This window comes from Stegostoma tigrinum, chromosome 7, assembly GCF_030684315.1.
Source record: "Stegostoma tigrinum isolate sSteTig4 chromosome 7, sSteTig4.hap1, whole genome shotgun sequence".
Lineage (NCBI taxonomy): Eukaryota > Metazoa > Chordata > Chondrichthyes > Orectolobiformes > Stegostomatidae > Stegostoma > Stegostoma tigrinum.
Genome location: NC_081360.1, coordinates 44,937,483 through 44,963,423, shown reverse-complemented (window position 1 = coordinate 44,963,423; position 25,941 = coordinate 44,937,483). Strand labels below are relative to the sequence as shown.

Sequence of the window (25,941 nt, the reverse complement as noted above, 5' to 3'; positions counted from 1 at the left end):
TGTCTGGATTTTATAAATAGAGCAAGAGAACACAAAGCCAAATGTAATTATAGTGAAATTTATATGACACCTCTTTGGTTATTACGTCCAATTCAAAGCAGCACACTTTAAGATGAATGTGAGGGTATTAACAGAGGATGCACAAAGGATTTACAAGAATGGTTTCAGGAACAAGGCTTGCATTGCCTTAAGTTTGAGAGCATTTGATCACAACCAACCTGTTACAGATGACCATGTGCATTCTGGCTGGGAACCACTGACATTTGTTAACACTGGAAGCCATCCAACCAAGTTGATTTGGACTCACAAAGAGAAGACCTGACGCCTATGACAAGGAGGCAGATTAATTCTCAACCAAGTGTGGATAGATGTCACATCCTGGCCAACAGGTGGCCCATCAAATCCATACCACCCCTCCGAAGAGCATCCCACCCAAAACCCATCGCCCGACCTTTTTCCCTGTAACTCTGCATTTCCCATGTCTAATCCACCTAATTTACACAGCCCTAGACACTATGGGCAATTTAGCACAGCCAATCCACCTAGCCTACACATCTTTGGACTGCAAGAGGAAACCGGAGCACCCAGCGGAGACCCACACAGACATGGGGAGAACATGCAAACTCCACTCAGACAGTCACCAAGGGTGGAATTGAACCTGGGTCACTGGTGCTGTGAGGCTGCAATGCTAACCACTGAGCCACCGTGCCTCATCCCTGCATTTCAATCATGAGTATGCACCACCAAGCCCTTATCCAGCACCTCCACTATATGGATCAAAAGCATGTAAAAACATTGTAGCAATATGGACAATAATGTTGACATTGTATCAAATACTTGCAACAATAAGTGCTGTGTCTGTTTTTTCAAAAAATGTACAACTGTAACACTATGTAAACTGCTATTAACTTTTCGATGAAAATAATGCAAATAGCTAATTGATCCAGTGACCTGCAGACTTGCCCCCAAACATACTTCTTGTGTCATCAGAAAACTAAAATACAAGCACTCGATGCATTATTAACTAACATTAAATCTCAGAGGCTGAGACAGAAACAATAGCATTGATAAAATTGCGAACTTATTACAATCGTTATCAACACGCCATTATTTTACACAAGTTTCAGTATAACTATGATTTCATGATGCATGGGCTCATAAAGAACATCCTCACTTTGAAGATCATGAAGGAATCCTTTCTTCTGGTCCAATTAAAGACAGAAAGCAAAACAAATGGCTGTTAAAATCATGAATGTATTAAAGTAGGGAGCTGGATGAACACAGCAGGCCAAGCAGCATCTTAGAACATAGAACATAGAACATTACAGCACAGTACAGGCCCTTCGGCCCTCGATGTTGTGCCGACCTGTCATACTGATCTCAAGCCCATCTAACCTACACTATTCCATGTACGTCCATATGCTTGTCCAATGATGACTTAAATGTACCTAAAGTTGGTGAATCTACTACCGTTGCAGGCAAAGCGTTCCATTCCCTTACTACTCTCTGAGTAAAGAAACTACCTCTGACATCTGTCCTATATCTTTCACCCCTCAATTTAAACCTATGCCCCCTCGTGCTCGCCATCAGCATCCTAGGAAAAGGGCTCTCCCTATCCACCCTATCTAATCCTCTGATTATTTTATATGTCTCAATTAAGTCACCTCTCAACCTTCTTCTCTCTAATGAAAACAGCCTCAAGTCCCTCAGCCTTTCCTCCTAAGACCTTCCCTCCATACCATCCTAGTAAATCTCCTCTGCACCCTTTTCAAAGCTTTCACATCCTTCTTATGATGCGGTGACCAGAACTGTACACAATACTCCAAGTGCGGCCGCACCAGAGTTTTGTACAGCTTCACCATAACCTCTTGGTTCCGGAACTCGATCCCTCTATTAATAAAAGCTAAAAACACTGTATGCCTTCTTAACAGCCCTGTCAACCTGGGTGGCAACTTTCAAGGATCTGTGTACATGGACACTGAGATCTCTCTGCTCATCTACACTGCTAAGAATCTTACCATTAGCCCAGTACTTTGCCTTCTGGTTACTCCTACCAAAGTGCATCACCTCACACTTGTCTGCATTAAACTCCATTTCCCACCGCTCAGCCCAGCTCTACAGCTTATCTATGACTCTCTGCAACCTACAGCATCCTTCGTCACTATCCACAACTCCACCGACCTTAGTGTCGTCTGCAAATTTACTAACACATCCTTCTACGCCCTCATCCAGGTCATTTATAAAAATGACAAACAGCAGTGGACCCAACACCGACCCTTGCGGTACACCACTAGTAACTGGTCTCCAAGATGAATATTTCCCATCAACTACCACCCTCTGTCTTCTTTCAGCAAGCCAATTTCCGATCCAAACTGCTATATCTCCAACAATACCTTTCCTCCGCATTTTGTACAATAGCCTATTGTGGGGAACCTTATTGAATGCCTTGCTGAAATCCATATACACCACATCAACCGGTTTACTCTCATCTACCTGTTTGGTCACCTTCTGAAAGAACTCAATAAGGCAGTTTTTTAAAAAATTACTTACCAGTAGCGGGCAGCGGTGTTTTCTCTTTCACAGAAGGAGCGGGAGCAGCGGAGGAAGTGACGAGGACCAGAGGGGCAGCCGGGAAGGAAAGCAGTGACTATACATATATATATATATATATATATATATATATATCAGCAAGGCGGCTAAACCCGAGACTCTACAACTGTAGTGTCCCCCGCCCACCCTCCTCCTCTAACCTAGTTAATAAGGTAAGGTTCATTCTAAACTTTCTCTATTGAATATAACTTTGTTATTAACTTTGTAGCAACTTGAACTAAGCTTTCTACTTTAGTACTGAGTGGGTGTTCAGATAAGTGGGGTATGGATGCTATGGATGATAGTTGCTTGTTCCTCCTGCAGAATGTGGCAGTTGGGAGACAGGGCACACGTCTCCGCTGGCTACATCTGCGGGAAGTGCACCCAAATATAGCTTCTTGAAAACCGTGTTAGGGAAATGGAGCTGGAGCTGGATGAACTACGGAACATTCGGGAGGCAAAGTGGGTAATTGAGAGGAGTTACTGGGAGTTGGTCACTCCTAAGGCTGAGGACAAGGATAGATGGGTTACAGTTAGGGGGAGGAAAGGGGACAGACAGACAGTGCAGAGATCCCCTGTGGGCATTCCCCTCAGCAATAAGTATACCGTTTTGGACACCGCTGGGGGGAATGACCTACCAGAGGAAAGCCATAGTAGTCAGTTCTCTGGCACTGAGCCTGGCACTGTGGCAAAGAAGGGAAGGGGGCAGAATAGAAAAGTACTCGTGGTAGGGTACTCGATAGTTAGGGGAAATCGACAGGAGATTTTGTGGTCAGGATTGGGATTCCCGGAAGGTATGTTGCCTCCCTGGTGCCAGGGTCCGGGACGTCGCCGATTGGGTGTATAAGGTTCTAAAAAGGGGAGGGCGAACAGCCAGAAATCGTGTTACATATTGGCATGAATGATATAGCCAGAAATAGGATTGAGGATATAAAAAGTGATTTCAGGGAGTTAGGATGGAAGCTGCAAAGCAGGACGAACAGAGTAGTGTTCTCTAGTTTACTACCAGTGCCATGAGATAGCGAGGCGAGGAACAGGGAGCGGGCGCAGCTTAACACGTGGATACGCAGCTGGTGTAGGAGGGAGGGCTTCAGATATGTAGATAATTGGGATGCCTTCTGGGGGAGGTGAGACCTGTACAAGAAGGACGGGTTGCATCTGAACTGGAAGGGGACCAATGCCCTGGGTGGAAGGTTTGCTCGAGTAGTTCGAGAGGGTTTAACCTAGTATGGCAGGAGGGGTGGGAACCTGAGCTGTATACCGGAGGTGAGCGTTGATGCAGGTGAGGCAGTAGCAAGAGGTAGACCGGCTAGTGGGAAGGATTTTCCGAGGAAGGAACCAAGGGATCAGTTAAAGTGTGTTTGCTTTAACGCAAGGAGTGTCAGGAATAAAAGTGATGAACTTAGAGCATGGATCAGTACCTGGTGCTATGATGTTGTGGCCATAACAGAGACATGGGTTTCTCATGGGCAGGAATGGTTGCTGGATCTTCCAGGGTTTAGAGCATTTAAAAAGAATAGGGAGGGGGCGAAAAGAGGAGGGGGTGTTCCACTACTAATCAGAGAGGGTATCACAGCTACAGAAGCTTCCATTGTCGAGGAAGATCTGCCTACCGAGTCAGTATGGGTGGAAATTAGGAACAGCAAGGGAGTAGTCACCTTGTTAGGGGTTTACTACAGGCCCCACAATAGCAGCAGGGAGATTGAAGAAAGCATAAGTTGGCAGATTTTGGAAAAGTGCAGACGTAGTAGGGTTGTTGTAATGGGTGACTTTAACTTTCCCAATATTGATTGGAACCTCCTTCGAGCAGAAGATTTGAATGGAGCTGTTTTTGTAAGGTGTGTTCAGGAGGGTTTCCTAACTCAGTACGTTGACAGGCCGACGAGGGGAGAGGCCATTCTAGACTTGGTGCTCGGAAACGAGCCAGGGCAGGTATCAGATCTTGTGGTGGGAGAGCATTTTGGTGATACTGACCATAACTGCCTCACATTCTACATAGCTATGGAGAAGGAGAGGATTAGGCAAAATGGGAGGATATTTAATTGGGGAAGAGGAAGCTATGATGCGATTAGACATGAGTTAGGAAGCAAGGACTGGGAGCAATTGTTCCATGGTAAGGGCACTATAGACATGTGGAGACTGTTTAAGGAACAGTTGTTGCGAGTGATGAATAAATATGTCCCTCTGAGACAGGCAAGAAGGGGTAAGATAAAGGAACCTTGGATGACGAGAGCGGTGGAGCTTCTCGTCAAAAGGAAGAAGGTAGCTTACATAAGGTGGAGGAAGCTAGGGTCAAGCTCAGCTAGAGAGGATTACAGGCAGGCGAGGAAAGAGCTCACAAATGGTCTGAGGAGAGCCAGGAGGGGGCACGAGAAAGGCTTGGCAGAACGAATTACGGAAAACACAAAGGCATTTTACACTTATGTGAGAAATAAGAGAATGGTTAAAGAAAGAGTAGGGCCGATCAGGGATAGCATAGGGAACTTGTGTGTGGAGTCTGAGGTGGTAGGGGAAGCCCTAAATGAGTGTTTTGCTTCTGTCTTTACGAAAGAAACAAACTTTGTAGTGAATGAAACCTTTGAAGAGCAGGTGTGCATGCTGGAATGGATAGAGATAGAGGAAGCTGATGTGCTGAAAATTTTGTCAAACATTAAGATTGACAAGTCGCCAGGCCCGGACCAGATTTGTCCTCGGCTGCTTTGGGAAACGAGAAATGCAATTGCTTTGCCACTTGCGAAGATCTTTGCATCCTCGCTCTCCACTGGAGTCATACCTGAGGACTGGAGAGAGGCAAATGTAATTCCTCTCTTCAAGAAAGGAAATAGGGAAATCCCCGGCAATTACAGGCCAGTTAGTCTCACGTCTGTCGTCTGCAATGTGTTAGAAAGGATTCTGAGGGATAGGATTTATGACCATCTGGAAGAGCATGGCTTGATCAAATGCAGTCAACACGGCTTTGTGAGGGGCAGGTCATGCCTCACAAACCTTATCGAGTTCTTCGAGGATGGGACTAGAAAAGTTGATGAGGATCAAACTGTGGATGTGGTGTATATGGACTTCAGTAAGGCATTTGATAAAGTTCCCCATGGTCGGCTCATTCAGAAGGTCAGGAGGAATGGGATACAGGGGAACTTAGCTGTCTGGATACAGAATTGGCTGGCCAACAGAAGACAGCGAGTGATAGGAGAAGGAAAATATTCTGCCTGGAAGTCAGTGGTGAGTGGTGTTCCACAGGACTCTGTCCTTGGGCCTCTACTGTTTGTAATTTTTATTGATGACTTGGATGAGGGGATTGAAGGATGGGTCAGCAAGTTTGCAGATGACACAAAGGTTGGAGGTGTCGTTGACAGTATAGAGAGCTGTTGTAGGCTGCAGCGGGACATTGACAGGATGCAGAGATGGGCTGAGAGGTGGCAGATAGAGTTCAACCTGGATAAATGCGAGGTGATGCATTTTGGAAGGTCGAATTTGAAAGCTGAGTACAGGATTAAGGGTAGGATTTTTTGGCAGTGTGGAGGAACAGAGGGATCTTGGTGTGCAGATACATAGATCCCTTAAAATGGCCACCCAAGTGGACAGGGTTGTTAAGAAAGCATATGGTGTTTTGGCTTTCATTAACAGGGGGATTGAGTTTAAGAGTCATGAGATCTTGTCGCAGCTCTATAAAACTTTGGTTAGACCGCACTTGGAATACTGCGTCCAGTTCTGGTCGCCCTATTATAGGAAAGATGTGGCTGCTTTGCAGACGGTTCAGAGGAGGTTTACCAGGATGCTGCCTGGACTGGAGGGCTTATCTTATGAAGAGAGGTTGACTGAGCTCGGATTCTTTTCATTGGAGAAAAGGAGGAGGAGAGGGGACCTAATTGAGGTATACAAGATAATGAGAGGCATAGATAGAGTTGATAGCCAGAGACTATTTCCCAGGGCAGAAAAGGCTAACACGAGGGGTCATAGTTGGAAATTTTGTCAAACATTAAGATTGACAAGCTGGTTGGAGGAAAGTATAGAGGGGATGTCAGAGGCCGGTTCTTTGCACAGAGAGTTGTGAGAGCATGGAATGCGTTGCCAGCAGCAGTTGTGGAAGCAAGGTCATTGGGGACATTTAAGAGACTGCTGGACATGCATATGGTCACAGAAATTTGAGGGTGCATACATGAGGATCAATGGTCGGCACAACATAGTGGGCTGAAGGGCCTGTTCTGTGCTGTACTGTTCTATGTTCTATGTTCTGTTTGTGAGGCAGTGGTAAGGCTCACTGGTAAGGCTCACTGGTCTATAATTACCAGGGTTGTCTCTACTCCCCTTCTTGAACACGGGAACCACATTTGCTATCTTCCAGTCATCTGGCACTATTCCTGTAGACAATGACGAGTTAAAGATCAATGCCAAAGGCTCGGCAATCTCCTCCCTGGCTTCCCAGAGGATCCGAGGATAAACCCCATCCAGCCCAGGGAACTTAGCTATCTTCACCCTCTGTAGGATTTCTAATACCTCTTCCCTGTGAACCTCAATCCCACCTAGTCTCGTAGCCTGTATCTCAGTATTCTCCTCGACAACATTGTCATTTTCTCGAGTGAATACTGTTGAAAAATATTCATTTAGCGCTTCCCCTATCTCATCTGACTCCACACACAACTTACCACTACTGTCCTTGATTGGCCCTAATCTTACTTTCGTCATTCTTTTATTCCTTAAATACCTATAGAAAGCCTTAGGGTTTACCCTGATCCTATCTGCCAACAACTTCTCACGTCTCCTCCTGGCTCTTCTGAGCTCTCTCTTTAGGTCTTTCCTGGCTACCTCATAGCCCTCAAGTGCCCTAACTGAGCCTTCACATCACATCCTAACATAAGCCTTCTTCTTCCTCTTGACCAGAGATTCCACCTCCTTCGTAAACCACGGCTCCCGCATTCTACAGCTTCCTCCCTGCCTGACAGGTACATACTTATCTAGGACACACAGGAGCTTTTCCTTGAATAAGCTCCACATTTCTACTGTGCCCATCCCCTGCAGTTTCCTTCCCCATCCTATGCTCCCTAAATCTTGCCTAATCTCATCGCAATTGCCTTTCCCCCAACTATAACTCTTGCCCAGTGGTATACACCTATCCCTTTCCATCACTAAAGTAAACATAACAGAATTGTGATCGCTATCACCAAAGTGCTCACCTACTTCCAAATCTAACACCTAGCCAGGCTCATTACCCAGTACCAAATCTATTGTGGCTTTGCCCCTTGTTGGCCTATCTACATACTGTGCCAGGAAGCCCTCCTGCACACACTGGACAAAAACTGACCCATCTATAGTACTCAAACTATAGTGTTCCCAGTCAATATTTGGAAAGTTGAAGTCCCCCATGACAACTACCCTGTCTCTCTCACTCCTATCGAGAATCATCTTTGCTATCCTTTCCTCTACATCTCTGGAACTATTCGGAGGCCTATAGAAAACTCCCAACAGGGTGACCTTTCCTTTCCTGTTTCTAACCTCAGCCCATACTACCTCAGTTGGTGAGTCCCCAAACATCCTTTCTGCAACTGTAATGCTATCCTTGACAAACAATGCCACACCTCCGCCCCTTTTACCATCTTCTCTGTTCTTACTGAAACATCTAACTCCCAGAAGCTGCAAAAACCATTCCTGTCCCTGATCTATCCATGTCTTAGGAGCACAAAAGCTTTCTTTTCGAGCCTAGGCCCTTCATCAGAAAAGGGGGATGGGGAGAGAATTCTGAAATAAATGGGGAGAGATGGGGAGGCAGATCGAAGATGGATAGAGGAGAAGATAGGTTGAAAGGAGAGTATAGGTGGGGAGGTAGGGAGGGGATAGGTCAGTCCAGGGAGGATGGACAGGTCAAGGGGGCGGGATGAGGTTAGTAGGTAGGAAATGGAGGTGCGGCTTCAGGTGGGAGGAGGGGATAGGTGAGAGGAAGAACAGGTTAGGCAGGCTGGGATGAGCTGGGCTAGTTTTGGGATGCAGTAGGGGGAGGGGAGATTTTAAAGTTTGTGAAATCCACATTGATACCATTGGGCAGCAGGGTTCCCAAGCGGAATATGAGTTGCTGTTCCTGCAACCTTCGGGTGGCATCATTATGGCACTGCAGGAGGCCCAGGATGGGCATGTCGTCTAAGGAATGGGAGGGGGAGTTGAAATGGCTTGCGACTGGGGGGTGCAGTTGTTTGTTGCGAACCGAGCGGAGGTGTTCTGCAGAGTGGTCCCCAAGCCTCCGCTTGGTTTCCCCAATGTAGAGGAAGCCACAACGGGTACAGCCCATGCAGTATACCGCATTGGTGGATGTGCAGGTGAACATCTTCTTGACGTGGCAAGTCATCTTGCGGCCTGGGATAGGGGTGAGAGAGGAGGTGGGGGGGCAAGTGTAGCACTTCCTGCGGTTGCAGGGGAAGGTGCCGGGTGTGGTGGGGTTGGAAGGGAGTCAAGGAGAGTGTGGTCTCTCTGGAAGGCGGGCAAGGGTGGGGATGGAAAAATGTCTTTAGTGGTGTCGGATTGTAGATGGCGCAAGTGTCGGAGGATAATGCGTTGTATGCGGAGGTTGGTGGGGTGGTATGTGAGGACGAGGGGGATTCTCTTTTGGCAGTTATTGCAGGGCTGGGGTGTGAGGGATGAGTTGCGGGAAATGCGGGAGACACGGTCGAGGGCATTCTCGACCACTGCGGGGGGGTGGGGAAGTTGCGGTCTTGAAGAACAAGGACATCTGGGATGTGCGGGAGTGGAATGCCTCATCGTGGGAGCAGATGCAGCGGAGGTGGAGGAATTGGGAATAGGGGATGGAGTTTTTGCAGGAGGGTGGATGGGAGGAGGTGTATTCTAGGCAGCAATGTATTACTGCAGGTATAAAGCACATATTGCACTTAAACTATTGCACTGCAAAAATATGCAAAGATCCAAATAAAAGTTTCTTTCTTCACATTGGAATCTCTACTTTATCTGTGTGCCTGCTTAAAAATGATACAAATTAATAGTTTCACATCTATCAACATACATTGAACAGCAGCATTCACTGAGTAATTTGACTAAACATGTGAAAATGTATAGATAATAAAATGAGAGGCTGGACGAACACAGCAGGCCAAGCAGCATCTCAGGAGCACAATGTATAGTTGCATTATGTCAGCTGTTATAAATTTGATACTTGTAAGGTTGTGGTGTTTTGGGGCAGTTTTTTTAGTTCTTAAAAAGAATCAGAGGTGACCTACTCCAAATTCTGCTGGCATGAAAGTGCTTCGGGCAAAGCAGACAGTAAGGGGTATGCTGCCCTTCACAATGACAAGACTTGAGTACAAGAGCAGTGATGTCGTGATGCAATTGTACAGGGCTTTGGTGAGACCACACCTGGATGACTGTGTACAGGTTTGGTCTCCTTATCTGAGGTAGGATGTTCTGGTGACAGAGGGAGTGTGACAAAGGCTGACCAGACTGATACCAGGATGGCAGGACTGATGTATGAAGAGGGACTGAACTAGTTAGGACCTAACTTACTGGGGTTTAGGACAATGGGCGTGATCTCAGAGAAACCTATAAAATTCTAATGGGGCTGGGCATAAAAACAGAAGGAATGCTCCCAATGACTGGGAAGTCCAGACCAGGGGTTACAGTTAAAAGGGCTGTTAAAGGACATTTAAGACTGAGATGAGGAGAGGTTTCTTCATGCAGAAAGAGTGGTGAGCCTGTGGAATTCTCAGTCACAGGAAGCAACTGAGGACGAAACACTGAACGTTTTCAAGGAGCAGTTAGATATAGTTCTTGGGGTTAAAGAGATCATAGGGTATGGGGATAAACTGGGAACAGGATATTGAGTGTGACGTTCAGCCATGATCAGTTTGAATGGCAGAGCAGGCCAAAAGCCTACTCCTGCTTGTATTTTCTATGTTTCTATGATTAAATGACTCTGTTATTAAAGGTTAGAGTGAGGTTGTCTTACTGGGAATTTCTATTCCCACCTGTCAACAACGACAAAGGTACAGTGCTGACAACGGATATACAATCAGGCTTAAGTCACAAAGGTGTTTAGGAATGTCAGTTTCTGTGAAACATTATACTTTAATTTGTCTCTTTAATTCCAAGACAGAATGGTATATATAATTAACATTTATGCCTTGATACCAGGTCCAAGTGGTCTTTGTTCCCATGGAAATGGGTTTTTAAGAGAGTGGGAATCCATTGCAGGCCACTGGGCTATGGGGTTACAGGACTTTTATTAAGTTAATCCCAAAACCTCAGAGAACATCAAAGTATAAAATCGGGGAAGGAGAAAAGAAAGACTGAGGCAACCAGTCTCTAACGTTCATCGTACAAAATGAGAATGGGGGCAGATGCTCAGATTAAATAAGCAAAAAGATCATCTGAGCTTTGGTTCAAGAGAGGAATCTCCAGGGCAAACCCTTGTATGCAATCCACTTTCATGTAAAATCAATTCCAGGATTATAAGTTATCTGGCAAGACAGAGGAAACAGAAAGATTGATTTGCTAATAGGAAACAAAGAGTAGGCAAGAAGGGGTTATTTCTGTTTGGCAGGCAACTGGGATCAGTATAGAGGCCTCAATTTCTTGAAGTTATAATCAAAACTTGCATGAAAAGGCTGAAGGTATTGTTGCTAAATTTGCTGAAGTCAGAAAGATAGGTAGGAAAGTAATTTACACCGTGAGATATAAGACGACTACTAAAGGATACAGTGATAATGGGAACTGCAGATGCTGGAGAATCCAAGATAATGAAGTGTGGAGCTGGATGAACACAGCAGGCCAAGCAGCATCTCAGGAGCACAAAAGCTGATGTTTCGGGCCTCGACCCTTCATCACATTTTTGCAGTGCAATAGTTTAAGTGTAATATGTGCTTTATACCTCATATGAAACGTCAGCTTTTGTGCTCCTGAGATGCTGCTTGGCCTGCTGTGTTCATCCAGCTTCACATTACGAAAGAATACAGATAGGTTAACTGAATGGGCAAAGATCTGTCAAATGGAGTTAAAAACTGAAAATATGAAAACTAATGTTTTGGCAGGGAGAATAAATGAGTACATTATTGACGTGGTGACAGATGGTGTAACTCTGAAATGCAGAGTGCATGCTAGTGCATGAATTACAAAAGCTTCATATGTAAAAGTAATTACATAAGCTAATAGAATATTATCATTTATTACAAAGGGACTTGAATACAAAACTAGGGAGGTTATGCCTCAGTTATACTGTGTACAGTATTTGTCACCCAGTTAAGAAAGGATGTAAATGTAGTGGAAGCAGGCAAAAGAAGGTTTGCTAGATTAATACCTGGTTTTCTTTAAGGTCACTGAATTGTTCTGATGCACAATGAGACTATTCAGTCCATTGTACCTGCTCTGGCTCTTCAACCATGCATCATTACCTCCCGACAGTCTCCTGCATTTCTCTATCACCCCCACCTTTGCATACTAGTTCTATCCAAAAAATCATCCAATGCCCTCTTGAATACTTCCAATGAACAAACCTCCACCACATTTCGGGGCAGTGCACTCCCTACCTTTACTTATCATTACGTGAATTTTTTTCCCCCTTCAAATTACCCTTGCTTTGTTTGTACATCACTTTAAATCCATGCCCTCTCATTCTTGCTCCTTCATGCAGGAACTGCTTCTCCCCATCTACTCCATCCAGCTCACTCATGATATATAAAACCTTCAAATCTCCTCCAAGCTTTCTTCTCCAAGGAGAGCATTTCTAACTTCTTCCATCTATCCTCATAACTGAAGCTTCTCATTCTTGAAGCCATTCTTTTAAATCACACCTTGTACTCTTTCCAATGCATTCACATCTTTCCTACAATGTTTCACATCGCGACCAATTTTGAATCCATATTGTTATTGTCCCAATATACCATGACATATAACTTTCCTCAAATCTGTTGGGTGGCATTGTATCAAACCCCTTCTGGAAATCCATTTATACCACATCAACAGTGTTAGCCTCATCAAGCCATTCTGTTACCAATACAGAAAACTCCAGCAAGTTAGTGAAACACAATTCCCCTTTTAGAAATTAATGCTGACTTTCTCACAAACCCCCCCTTTCTCAGGTGACCACCAATCTCTAACCACTGAAGTTAAACTGATTGGTCAGTAATTGCTGGGATGAGCCTTACAAATTTTCTTGACAAGGCCATAATGTTTGCAATTCTCCTTTCTCTGGACACTTTGAGTCCTGGGAAGACTGCACAATTTTGACCAATGTCCCTGTAATTTCTACCCTTACTTCCTTCAAAATCCTTAGATGCACCTCATCTCATCTCAGTGCCTTGTCAACATTAAGTACCAACAGGCTACTCAAGACTTCTTTCCTATTAATGTTGAACTGTTCTAGTGACAGAGTTTTCCTCAACTGTCGTCATAGCCTGCGCTGCATCCTCCTGTTTTGTAAAAACAGATGCAAAATATTCATTTAACACCTCAACCATTATCCCTGCCTCAATTTATAAATCCCCTTTTTGGACTCTCAGTCTACTTCTCCTTTAACTATGCTTTAACTATTTATATGCCTAGAAAAGACTTTTGAATTCCCCCTATGTTAGCTGCTAATCTTTTCTCATAATCCCTCTTCACTTCTCTTATTTTTTTTCACATCCCCCATCCAACCTCGCCCAAGCCTTCAGTATTCCTGAGATTATGGGAACTGCAGATGCTGGAGAATCCGAGATAAGAAAGTGTGGAGCTGGATGAACACAGCAGGCCAAGCAGCATCTTAGCAGCACAAAACTTGACGTTTCAGGCCTAGGCCCTTCGGTATTCCTTGTAGTTCTCAATTGCATTTTCTGTCTTACATCTAGCATACTTCCTTCTTTCTAATGACAATGTTAATTTTTAACTCCTTCGTCATCCAGGGAACTCTGGATTTATTTGTTGCACCTTTCCTATTTGAGGGAATATATCTCAACTGTAACCTAATGATCTGCTCTTTGAAGGTAACCCATTGTACAATTACTGGTCTTCCCATCAACCTCTTATTCCAGTCAATCCAGCCCAGCTCTATTCTTACGCACTGAATTCAGCTCTTTGCCAATAGACCTTTCTTACTTGGTATTATTGTCATTTCCGACCACTACCCTGAATTTTTGATACAATGATCACTGCTCCTTATACATTCCCTCCACTGACACTTGACTCACTAGGCCCACCTAATTTCCAAAGGCCAGGTCCACCAATGCATTCTTTGTTGAACTGGGCACATATTGCTGGAAGAAACTCTCACTAATACCATTTGCTCCCCGCTGTCCTTGCACCTCCAATATCCCTGCCAATATTTGGTAATTGAAGCCCCCCCATTATAACTATTCTGTAATGTTGGTATGTCTGTAATTTCTCCTGCAGATATATGAGGAAGAAAATATTGGCTTAAATTGGCTGGAAGTTAGAAGAGTAAAAGGCAACTTCAATGAAAAATATAAGGTCCAGAGGGGTCTTGACAGAGTATGTGTGGAAAGGGTGTTTCTTCTTGTGGGAGACCATAGGACTAGGGGTTGTGATTTAAAAATCAGGGTAATATGTTTAGGACACAGATGAAGATAATCATTTTTCTCATCAAGAGTCATTAACTTGTGAAAGTATCTTCCTCAAAAGCTGGAGTAGTTTTCATATCGTTTTAAGGTGGAGGTAGATGGAGTCTTCATGAGCAAGAGGTGAAAATTTGTCAGGGTATGGAAAGAATGTAAGGTAATCAAATCAGGAAAGAGCAGGCTCAAAGTCAGAGAAACCTAATCTGGCTCCTGATTCATATATTTATATGAAACAAGCTATGGGCTGATTCCAGGAGAATGAGATGGGTACTTAAAGGATGAAGTATAACCATACCAAGGTGTATCTTGTCATTTTGCAAATTGAACAAAGGATTTATTCCCTAGATTACAGTAATGGTTGCCAACTGAATGCATTTAGACAAAGTTGATTTTAGCTTTTTTAAGATAAAAGTTCAAAAACTTGAAATCTTGCTTGTGATCCTTGCACTCAATCACTGGAAATATGAATATCATTATATATATTGTCAGTCATGAATTCTTACATGGGGGTTCATGAGGACAAATACTGTTTTTTTTTCTGAATAACCAGACACCCAAGAGACTGTCTACACTGAGGTACATAAGTTTGAGAACGTTTTCTGACTTGTTTTTCATTGTATTTAAAAACAGAAACAAAAACAGAAGTTGCTGGGAAATTGCAGCAGGTCTGGCAGCATCTGCAAAGAGAAATCGGAGGTAACATTTGGGTCCAGTGACCCTTCCTCAGAACTGATGGTAGCTGGGAAAAAGTTGGTTTATATGCAGAAGATATGGTGGGCGGAGGTATTTTGGCGTAAATGATAGTGAGAATAGGACCCAGAAAGACAGAAGAACAGTTGGACAGATAAAGGAGTCAGTAGCAATTTGGCTAGGAGAGTGAATAGCTGTTAATGGAGACTGTTACTGGCCAACAATAGGTAGTGTGTAATGGCAGACTATGTGATAACAAGGCCTGGGTGTGTGGGGTTGAGGACATGGGACATGGAGAGTTCAGGACCTAAAAATATTGAATTCAGTATCAAGTCCTGAGGGCTGTAGGGTCCCCAAGTGGAAAATTAGGTGTTGTTCTTCCTGCTTGAGCTGAGCTGGAACACTGCAGCAAGTTTGACACAGATGTTGGCCAGGGAACAGGATGGTATGTTAGCATAGCAGGCAGCTGGAAGCTCAGGATCTTTTGTGCAAGTAGAACATAGGTGTTCTGCAAAGTGGTCACCAGTCTATGCTTCATTCTCTCAATGCAGAAGAGACCACATTGTCAATAGCGAATGCAGTAGATTAGATTGTGGGAAGTGCAGATAAAGTCCTGCTTCACCTGGAAGGCATGTTTGGGCCCTTGGGTAGTAGGGAAGGAGGAAGTAATTGGGCAGGTGTTACACCTTCGGTGGTTGCAGGGGAAGGTGCTGTGGGGCTGTGTTGGGGATGCAGGAAGAATGGACCAGGGTATCCCAGAGGGAATGGTCCTTGTGGAAGGCAGATAAGAGAGGGAGGGGAATATGTGTCTGCTGGTGGCATCTTACTGGAGGGGGCGGAAACAGCGATGAATGATCTTTTGGATGTGGTTGCTGGTGGGATGGTAAGGACAAAGGGAACCTTATCACTGTTGCAGGGGAGAAGTGAGGGGATGAGGGCGGAAGTGCAGGAGATGGGTTGGGCCCAGTTGAGGGCCCTGCCGATAACAGTGCCGGGGTGTCCTTGGTTGAGGAAGAAGGCGGACACTTGGGAGATTGCCTTGTCAAAGTTGGCCTTTTCAGAACATATGTGATGGAGAAGGAGGAACTGGGAGAACGGAATGGAGTCTCTACAGGGAGCAGGGTATGAGGATGTATAGTGCTGGTAGTGGTGAGAGCCGCTGGGCTTATTGTAGATATTAGTGACCAGTTTATCCCCAGAAATGGGAAGAGTGACATTGAGGAAGGGAAAGGAGGAGTCAGAGACAGATCATATGAAAGTTAGGGTGGGTTGGAAATTGAACGCAAAAATCAATTAATTGTTTCAATTCCGGGCAAGACAGGGAAAAGGCACCAGCTGTGGGAGTTTTTAATTAGTTTCTCCACCTTATTTTACAGTTCTTTGCATAGGTCCCACCGTAGAATTCGAGCCCAAATTCAAGACTGAGAGAGCTGCACTATCAGAGAGATAATATTTTATTTGGGACATTACACTGAGGACTTCACTTCCCACTCAGGTGAGCATAGGAATCTTATGTCCGGGCCAGTTTTCATCTCCCAATAAGTATCACTAAAACAGACCTGATCTTTGTCACATTGCTGTTTGTGGGAACTTGCTGTGCATAAATTGCCTGATGTGTTTCTTACATTACAACAGTTACTACATTTCTGAAGTACTTCATTGGCAGTAAAGCACTTTACCAGGCCCTGAGGTTCTGAAAGGCATTATTTAAATGCCAATGTGTTTTTCTTTTCTTCTTATACCATAAATACACTGGGACACACTGAAACAAAACAACCACTGATACAATACAAATCATGAGCACTGTGTTCTATGTAAAATATTACTCCAAAGAAATTGATATTAAGTACACTTTGTGAAACAATAGAACAATGGGAAATAATTGAGGAGTCAAATGAAGTTGGAAATTGTCTGATGTCTGTGTACTACCATCCAACAGAAAACATACCTCACCCTCTTTTATTTTGCTGTTACAGTTGCTCTTGTGTGCACTTGAAGCAAAACTTTTAAAAGAACAGCTGCTCCCATTGAGCAAATTCTTATATTTCATTGTAGTGATACAATTTATTTTGCCTAAGTATGGTTAAAATGTACAGCTAATTAAAGCAATGAAGCAAGTTAGAAGTAATGTCACTTAAAAACGATTCACAACTTTGCACGCTCAAAAAATTCAGTATCACTTCTTATTTTTTTAAATGAATAAATAATTTAGTTTTTTTATTCCTAAATTGCTGATTCCTTCTTGTAAAATTGCCCTTAACTTTTTCCATTAAGTCTTGCAAGAACAAAACATAAAACTTTATGTTAACCACATATTATTGTTATTGCAATTGTTGATACTTAAAATATAACTAACATACACACTTTTCTATGCTGAATGTCAATATAAAAAAACACTAGTGGCTGAAGAAATTACAAGGCACATATTTAATTAAACTTTAATCAAAGTAATAAATTGTATTTCCACAATGACACGCTGTTACATGAAAACTTTAATGTTTTGTTATCGTTAAATTATTTCAATAGCATTAGAATCTATTTTATGCAATAATTTTCCTGTAATGACTTTGGATTTGGTATTCAATGTTCTTTAATAAAATGTTTTCATAAAATCATCAGAAATATTGAGGATAGCTACTGTGCTGTGTGTTAGATCTAGTTTTATTATAAATAAGGCTATTAAAACTTAATCAATGATGAACAAGAAATAAAATCCAACCTTTTCATCATCCTCAGTGAAGGGAGCTCCTCCTGGATTTTTGTTTATAGCTTGGGCTACACCAATAATCTCGCCATCACTGTTTTGAATTGGCATGCACAAAAGGGATTTTGTCTTGTATCCGGTCAATTTATCTATTTCATCTCTGAAGCGACGGTCCTGTGGAAGAAAACAAAACATTGCTTAACCTGCACCAGTTTTTGTTGCTTGTGGACTTAGCCACTACTTATTTAATTGCAAAACTTAAGAGATTAGATATGAATCAGGTAAACACACTGAACAGATATAAAATGTATTGGCAGAGTAAAAGTAATTAAAACATTTCTGTCTCTATTCTTTGAACATCATAAATTGCACAACAATTTGAATTATTGGTCAAAGAAGTCCAACTTATTTAAATTATTCTTATAGCACAAATGTCTTTTTAAGTATCAGAAATGTAATTTAATCTCAAATATTGCAAATAAATCATTTAATTTCATGTATGTTCTGTAAAAGCGGAGAGAGTGTTTATGTAGAAACAGTTGAGAAGTGGATTGCAATAAGATATAGTACTGAACTATGCAAACAAGGAAGGCAGCAACTTTGACCACTGGGTGTGTTTAGATGACTCAAATCAGCAGGGGATACAGCAGCAGCATTATAATTTGCTTCAGCATGCCTGGGCTAGACAGCAGGTCTGATCCGGATTGATGGACAATCATTGACATTTACAGGACAAAAGGGAGCCATTGGGACTATCTTATTTATGTTTGCACTTTGTGAGTCAATCAAAAATTAAACCCCAACCTCATCATAACCTTTTGTCTTGTTCTTCAAATATGTTTTAACTTCTGCCTGATATGATAAAATCATTTCTGCCTTAATCATTCCCTTTGGCGAAACATTCCATTTCTCAGATCATAATTTCTCCTAAATTTATTCCTCACTCTCAGCGATCATTTCAAATGAGTGAACTCTTGGTATGGACTGCTCAAACACGAGGTAATGTCTGCATGTGAGCTCTATTAAAAAAAGACTCATTTATAAGGTTCTTAATTAAATCCCCTCTTAGCCAACCCTACTTTTGTGAAATTACTTCTAGTATCTCAAATATTTCTCATGACCATGGTTTCTCAATCTTGGTATTGTTCAGAAGAAACAGCACTGCAAGCTTAATGTAAATGCAATGCCCTTTTCTACGATGCTGTGCCCAGAATTGCACATAGCACACTGTCTGCCATCTAAACAGTGCTATGTACAAAGATAACATTGCCAACCTGAATTTTCTCAGGGATTTTACTGTTTGGTGGAAAATTAAAAAAACACAAGGCAAACATCGTGGTGATAGCAGCAAGAACTGCAGATATTGGAGTCAGAGACAACACAGTGTGGAGTTGGAGGAACACTGCAGGCCAAGCAGCATCAGAGGAGCAGGAAAGCTGATGTTCCCGGTCTGGGACCCTTCTTCAGAAATGGGGAGGCAGAAGGGAGCTCAGAAACAAATAGAGAAGAGGGGTGGAGCTGTGGAAGGTAGTTGGGATGATGATAGGTGAGTACAAGTGGGGAGTGGTGGGAATTGGTCAGAGGTGGGAGGGGCAGATAGATGGGAGAGAAGAGAGACGGGTTATGTCAGTTCAAGGAGAAACATGCCATGTCCAACCCTCCCTCCAATCCTTGCTTCATTTCTATGAAATAAAAATGCTGCCAGCCTTTTCCCGCCTGCATTCGTATTTTCAAGAATGGTTTCTGCCAGAGGCTGAAATGATCTCATACAGAATGTTGGCAGTACATCGAATCATTTGGGCATAAATAATTTTTTGGACAGGTTTTGATTATGAAAGCATTGTAGGTTGGGTGGCTGGGGAAAGGAATATCCCAGCTTTACTACCTGCTGCCCACTCCTCCAAGGCCTCCACACATATTAGGACTGCATAGCCTCTCTGATTATTATCATTTCACGTACAGTTTTAAGTGAACATATTAAAAACAGTTACGGGTCTGGGCACTTCTTCAGAAATGTCAGCTTTCCTGCTCCTCTGAGGCTGCTTGGCCTGCTGTGTTCATCCAGCTGTACACTTTGTTATCACAAACTAAGAGGATTTCAGTTTTAGGAGACCAATTTTCTCAACCAGCCCACAACTGCAGGTGCTCCTCAGAGTAGTGCCTTAAGCCCTACTACCTGCAGCTGCTTTGTCCACGGCCTTCCTTCCATTGGAAACTCAGAAATGAGGGTTCGCGTTGAAGATTGCTCAATATTCAATAGCATTTGTGACTTCTCAGATACTGAAGTAGTCCATGTACAAATGCAACAAGATCTCAACAGGATTCACATTTGGGATGATAAGTAGCAAATAATATTTGATACAGAATAGGCTGTGCAATTGTTGACTCAAACAAAAAAGAATCTATCCATCTTCCTGTGACATTCTGTGGCATTACCATCACTGGATACTCTAATGTCAACTTCTTGCAGGTTACCATTGACCACAAACTGAACTACACTAGCTATATAAATAATGTGGCTACAAAATAGATTAGAAGCTAGAATTCAGAGAGAAGTAACTCACTTCAACTCCCCAAAGCCATTCCACCTCCTACCAGGTATAAGTCAGGAGCATGCAATACTCTCCACTTGCCTGAATGAATGCAACTCTAGCAACTTTCTGAAGCTTGACTCCAATCGGATTGCTTCTCACCTAATTCACTAACCGGTACATTAACTCCCTACACTACCTACACACAATGGCAGCAGTGTGTACCACTTACAAGAGGCACTGCAACAAGTCACCAGGATTTATTTGACAGCTCCTTCCAAGCCCACAATCTCTACCACCTGTAGTAGTAGACTTGCCAACTACAGGGGAATTTAAATGGTCTTTGGATAAACATATGGATGATAATGGAATAGTGTAGGTTAGATGGGCTTCAGATTGTTGCGCCGACCTGTGAAACCATCGAGAGCCGAAGGGCCTGTACTGCACTGTAATGTTCTGTGTTCTATGTTCTATGAAAGGACAAAGGCATCAGATGCACAGGAACTGCCCAACCTGCAAATTCTTTTCCAAGCCACACACCAGCTTGACCTGGAAATATCATCACAGTTCCTTTACTGTCATAGAATCAAAATATGGTAACTCTTTCTCTATCAGCACTGTGAGTGGACCTTACCAAGCAGACTGCAGGGTACAAGATAGCGACCCAGCAAAGTGCAATTAAGGATGGGGAACAAGTCTCGGGCTTGCCAGCAAAACTCGCATATCCCATGAAAGAATAAAAAGTCAATGCCCCTCTGATCAAACCCTGTATATGAATAACCCCACCCAACCCAATCATTCCCTACGGGTCTGGTCAGTGAAAATTTCCCCTTGTTCTAACCACAAGCCATAGTTCAAGCTCACTACTACACTTTGCTGATGAACTAATCTCTTTGCTTCATTATTCTGACAAATAAAGTTATATTTTTAAACAACTCCAGGATTTTCTTTCATTTTTTACTAATATGAGAAAGAGATTAATTGTCCCAATTCTACCAGCCTGGTCTGCAGCTATCCCATCAGCTGAAATGACAGATAGAGCAATGGGACTATTCTGGCAGTCACTGCTTTACAATGAGGTAACAAAGTGTGGAGCTGGATGAACTCAGCAGGCCAAGCAGCATCTCAGGAGCAGAAAAGCTAACGTTTTGGGCCTAGACCCTTCATCAGAAATTTTGATTCCAGCCTCGGGCAACTGTCTGTGCGGAGTTTGCACATTCTCCCCGTATCTGCATGGGTTCCCTCCAGGTGCTCCGGTTTCCTCCCACAGTCCAAAGATGTGCAGGCTAGGTGGATTGGCCATGCTAAATTGCCCGTAGTGTTCAGGGTTGTGTGGGTTATAGCAGGATCGGTTTGGGTGGGATGCTCCAAAAGGCTGCGTGGACTTGTTGGGCCGAAGGGCCTGTTTCCACACTGTAGGGAATCTAATCTATTCTAACCCCTCAGATCAGTAGGAAGCATCATGTTATGTGCTGACACATTGTGCTAAGAAGGCTTTGCAAGGATGCCAATGAGATGCTGCTTGGCCTGCTGTGTTCATCCAGCTCTACACTTTGTTATCTTGGATTCTCCAGCATCTGCAGTTCCTATTATCACTGCTTTACAATGATTCATTTATTTTGGAGCTAAGTTACTTGTGATTAAACATGTACTAATGCAGCTGGTTAACTCCCATTTGCAACATAATAATCTTATTTGAACAGATGGCTCCAAGTCACACGTAATCAATTCTTTTTACAACAATTGTGTTTTAAATACAAGTTTTTATTCAGCAGTTTGTTGGTTGGACCACTAACACTATTGTATCTCACTGTAATTCCTTACCATTTCTACCTAAAATGTAGCCATGCCCAGAGAACCTCACTTTCGTCACAAATAAAGCCTTCCATTCAACAAAAAAAAACTGCAGACGCTAGAGATCTGAAGCTAAAACAGAAATTGCTGGAGAAACTCAGCAAGTCTGGCAGGAAAAAGCGGAGTTATCATTTCAGTTCACAGTTCAGATGACTCAACCATTTCCCGACATTGCAAGAGTTAACCTCCAGAATTCTGTAGGCAAATGAGAAAGCTGCTGGAGTTTCAAATTTATGAAAAGCAGCATTCCATTATGGCTAAATTTCTATCCAACACAGACCTGAGCAGGAAAGCTGCTATGGTTTTCCTACAAGGCTAAAGTAGCCTTGTAAACTGAGTAGACACAACAAATTATATTATCTTTTAAACTGTGAGAGTTCACAGGAGATGGAATCCTCTTCCATAACCCATTAAAGAAACTCTCAGTCTCCCCTGATCCAGATTTCTTTACTACTCCCCCTATCAAAACCCTCTCCCAGAACATGAGATAATGGGAACTGCAGATGCTGGAGAATCCAAGATAATAAAATGTGAGGCTGGATGAACACAGCAGGCCAAGCAGCATCTCAGGAGCACAAAAGCTGACGTTTCGGGCCTAGACCCTTCATCAGAGAGCCCTCTCCCAGAACATATTCATTTACCAGTACTCATTCCTTCGATACTGTCCAAACGTTCTCTCCCATCAGTTACTTCCTGTCACTTCCAATGAGTAACTGACCCTATTAAAATATCTCTATCTCAATAGTAGGCCAATGAGTGCAATTTCCCCTCATTTTCACCCCTACCCAAACACAAAGTATTGGGGATTAAACCATCTCCATTACTTGTGTCTACAGATTACGTAAGAATTGCAAGGATGGAATTTTCCATTGCCTTGAGCAGTGTGGGCAATGGTAAGAAAGTTAGAACTACACGATCAAGAAATCAGATTTTTGGTGCTGAGAAAAAAGTTGCAACTTCCTCCTTAGATCAAAGACAGCAAATTCTGAAACTCATCGGTGATTATTTTATTTCCATCCAGCTGCATCTCATTGTTAGCCAACCTTGCCTTGTTTCTACATAGGTCCCAATTATCCTCAGCTTCTTAGAACCAGATGGTGTCAATTCCCAACAATTCTGCCAATTCTGAAAGTCAGAGCAGTTGCCTATTGGTGGATGAGTGCCTGAATTTTGCCCCTGCAACAGAGTATTAGCTCCTTAGTTCTGCAAAGTACATTTGGAAAAGTTACATAGCTAAGAGGTCCATACTGGGACCATGACATTGGCATCCTTGCAAAGCCTTCTTAGCACAATGTGTCAGCACATAACATGATGCTTCCTACTGATCTGAGGGGTTAGATTAGATTAGATTCCCTACAGTGTGGAAACAGGCCCTTCGGCCCAACAAGTCCATGCAGCCTTTTGGAGCATCCCACCCAAACTGATCCTGCTATAACCCACACACCCCTGAACACTACGGGCAATTTAGCATGGCCAATTCACCTAGCCTGCACATCTTTGGACTGTGGGAGGAAACCGGAGCACCTGGAGGGAACCCACGCAGATACGGGGAGAATGTGCAAACTCCGCACAGACAGTTGCCCGAGGCTGGAATCGAACCTGGGTCCCTGGTGCTGTGAGGCTGCAGTGCTAACCACTGAGCTACCGTGCCGCCCCTTAGGAGTGCCTTTACAGATATGCTGTTCTATTTCTGACATTCCTCAAGGTTTATAGGCCCATGCATTGACAGGGAGCAGGCAGCTGGAGGATTTCTTGAGACTGGTTGCAACTTCAATGACAGATTTGAAAGAATAATTAAGACAGCATTAAGCCCAACGAACCGCAACCTCCTGAAGCTTCTGCACAGCCTTCAGAGAAAGGGGCAGCAGGTCAGGGCCCCATAGTAGCGAAAGAGAATGAGCAGACCCCAGGTTACCAGGCCTTGCCATGGCCATTCACAGCTAGTTCTCGGAAAGCCAGTGCATGTGCACGCAGGATGTCCCCAGCCAACGTCATCGAACTCTGTCCTCTGCTGGAAAAGGACTTGCACTCGGAGGAATTGAAGACCGTCCCATCCCAATGCCAAAAGTTACAGCTGCATGGAGTTTTTATGTCAGTAGCTCATTCCATGAATCAAATGGGGTCTTGTGTGACATCTCCCAATCGTCAACCCATGAATGCATCCAAAGCTGGCACTGATGCCATCCAGAATAAACCTCTGTATATTCCCCCGTGATATGAAGAAACAAGCAGTCTGAGCAGTGGGATTTTTCACAATCCCTGGCTGCCTCCAGGGTCAGGATACTGCAGCCTACAACCAAGTCACTTTGAGTGAACTCTATCTCCAACCTGCAGAGTTCACCAATGGAAAAGGTTCCCACTTCATCAACGTTTAACGTATCTGTAATTATTGAGGCTAGACCTAAAACCAGAAACCTTGGAAGTTGCAATGACTTTTACACATTCACCAATTCAAAGGTTCCTGCCTCCTTTCCAAGATCCTCTGGCCACGCATGAGTGGCTGCTGCGAGTCAAGGCTAACTCTTCCAAATATGAACTCTACGTATTTTGGAGTTTTAAAAAAGTTATTCATGGGAAATAGGCATAGCTGGCTGGGCCATCATGTATTGCCCATTCCTAGTTGTGTTGAGAAGGTGGTGGTGAGCTACCTTCATGAACTGCTGTCGCCCATGTGCTGGAGGTAGACCCACAATGCTGTTTAGGGACAGTGTACCAAGGTTCTGACTCAATGCCACTGAAAAGATGGTGACATATTTCCAAGTCAGGGTGATGGGTGGCTTGGAGAGGAGCATGCAGGTGCTGTTCCCATTGATCAACTAGATCGTAATGCACAAGGGTGGAATTTGGCGATTCAGCCTATCGAGTCTGTACCACCATTCAACAATCATGGCTGATCTGATAATCCTCAAGTCTATTTTGCTGCCTTTTCCCCAAACCATTGATTCCCTTCCTGATTAAAAATCTGTCTATTTCAGCTTTGAATATATTTAATGACTCAACAAATATAGCTCTCTAATGGTAAAGAATTCCACAAATTCACAGAAAAAAATTCAGCCTCATCTCTCTCAAATATGCGACTCCTTACTCTGTGCTTATGTCTTCTAACCTTCTTTGGACTGCCTCCAAAATCACTACATCTTTCCTTAAATAAGGAGCCCAAAACTCTTCACACAATATTCTAGCTGTGGGTCTGACTATGCCTTGTATAGATTTAGCAGAACCTCCCTACTTTCATATTCCATTCCCTTTGAAGTAAAGCCCAAAATTCCATTTGCTTTCCTCATTACCCACTGAATGTATATGCTAGTTTTTTTTGTGATTCATGAATGAGGATACAAAATCCTTGTATTCTGTAGCTTTCTGCAGTCTTTACCATTTCAAAAAAAATTCAGCTCCTCTATTTATCTGCCAAAGGGCATAACCTCACTTTCCCACATTATATTCCATCTGCAAAGTTTTGTCCACTCATTTAGCCTGCATATATCCCTCTGCAGACCCTGTGTCATCCTCAGCACTTGCCTTCCTACTTATTTTGTATCACGCGCAAATATCACTATGGTACATTCACATTCCTCATTCAAGTCACATATTGTAAATAGTTGTGGCCCATCACTGACTGCCGTGGCACTTCACTAGTTTCATGTTGCCATCCTGAAAATGCTCTCCTTATCCCACATCTGTCTTCTATTAGTTCGTTAATCCTCTATTCATGTTAATACATTACCCCCAACAGTATGGGGCTACTATCACATTAGGTAGCTTAATGCGTGTCACCTTATCGAACACTTCCTGAAGTCCAACTGTATTACATCCATTGTTTCTCCTTTATCTATCCTGCTTGTAAGCTCTTGAAGAATTCTAGTACATTAGTCAGACATGATGTTCCCTTCATGAAGCCATGTTGCCTCTGTTTGATTATGTTGTGTGATTTTATATTCTTCATAATAAACTCTAACATTTTCCAAATAACACATATTAAGCTAATCGATCTCTAGTTAACTAAAGTGTCGACCTGAAGGAACAAAGCAGGCCA

General features: G+C 43.2%; 1 protein-coding gene across 2 annotated transcripts in view; it reads right to left on the bottom strand.

Annotated features, from left to right (window-relative positions):
• The window catches only part of LOC125453990 (dual 3',5'-cyclic-AMP and -GMP phosphodiesterase 11A), a 334,685-nt gene that overhangs the window by 249,260 nt on the left and 59,484 nt on the right, over positions 1-25,941 (bottom strand). For both annotated transcript variants that reach the window (XM_059647669.1, XM_059647670.1), the window contains one exon: positions 17,539-17,697. In XM_059647669.1, the coding sequence (XP_059503652.1) occupies positions 17,539-17,697 (159 nt within the window). The remainder of the gene's footprint in view (positions 1-17,538; positions 17,698-25,941) is intronic.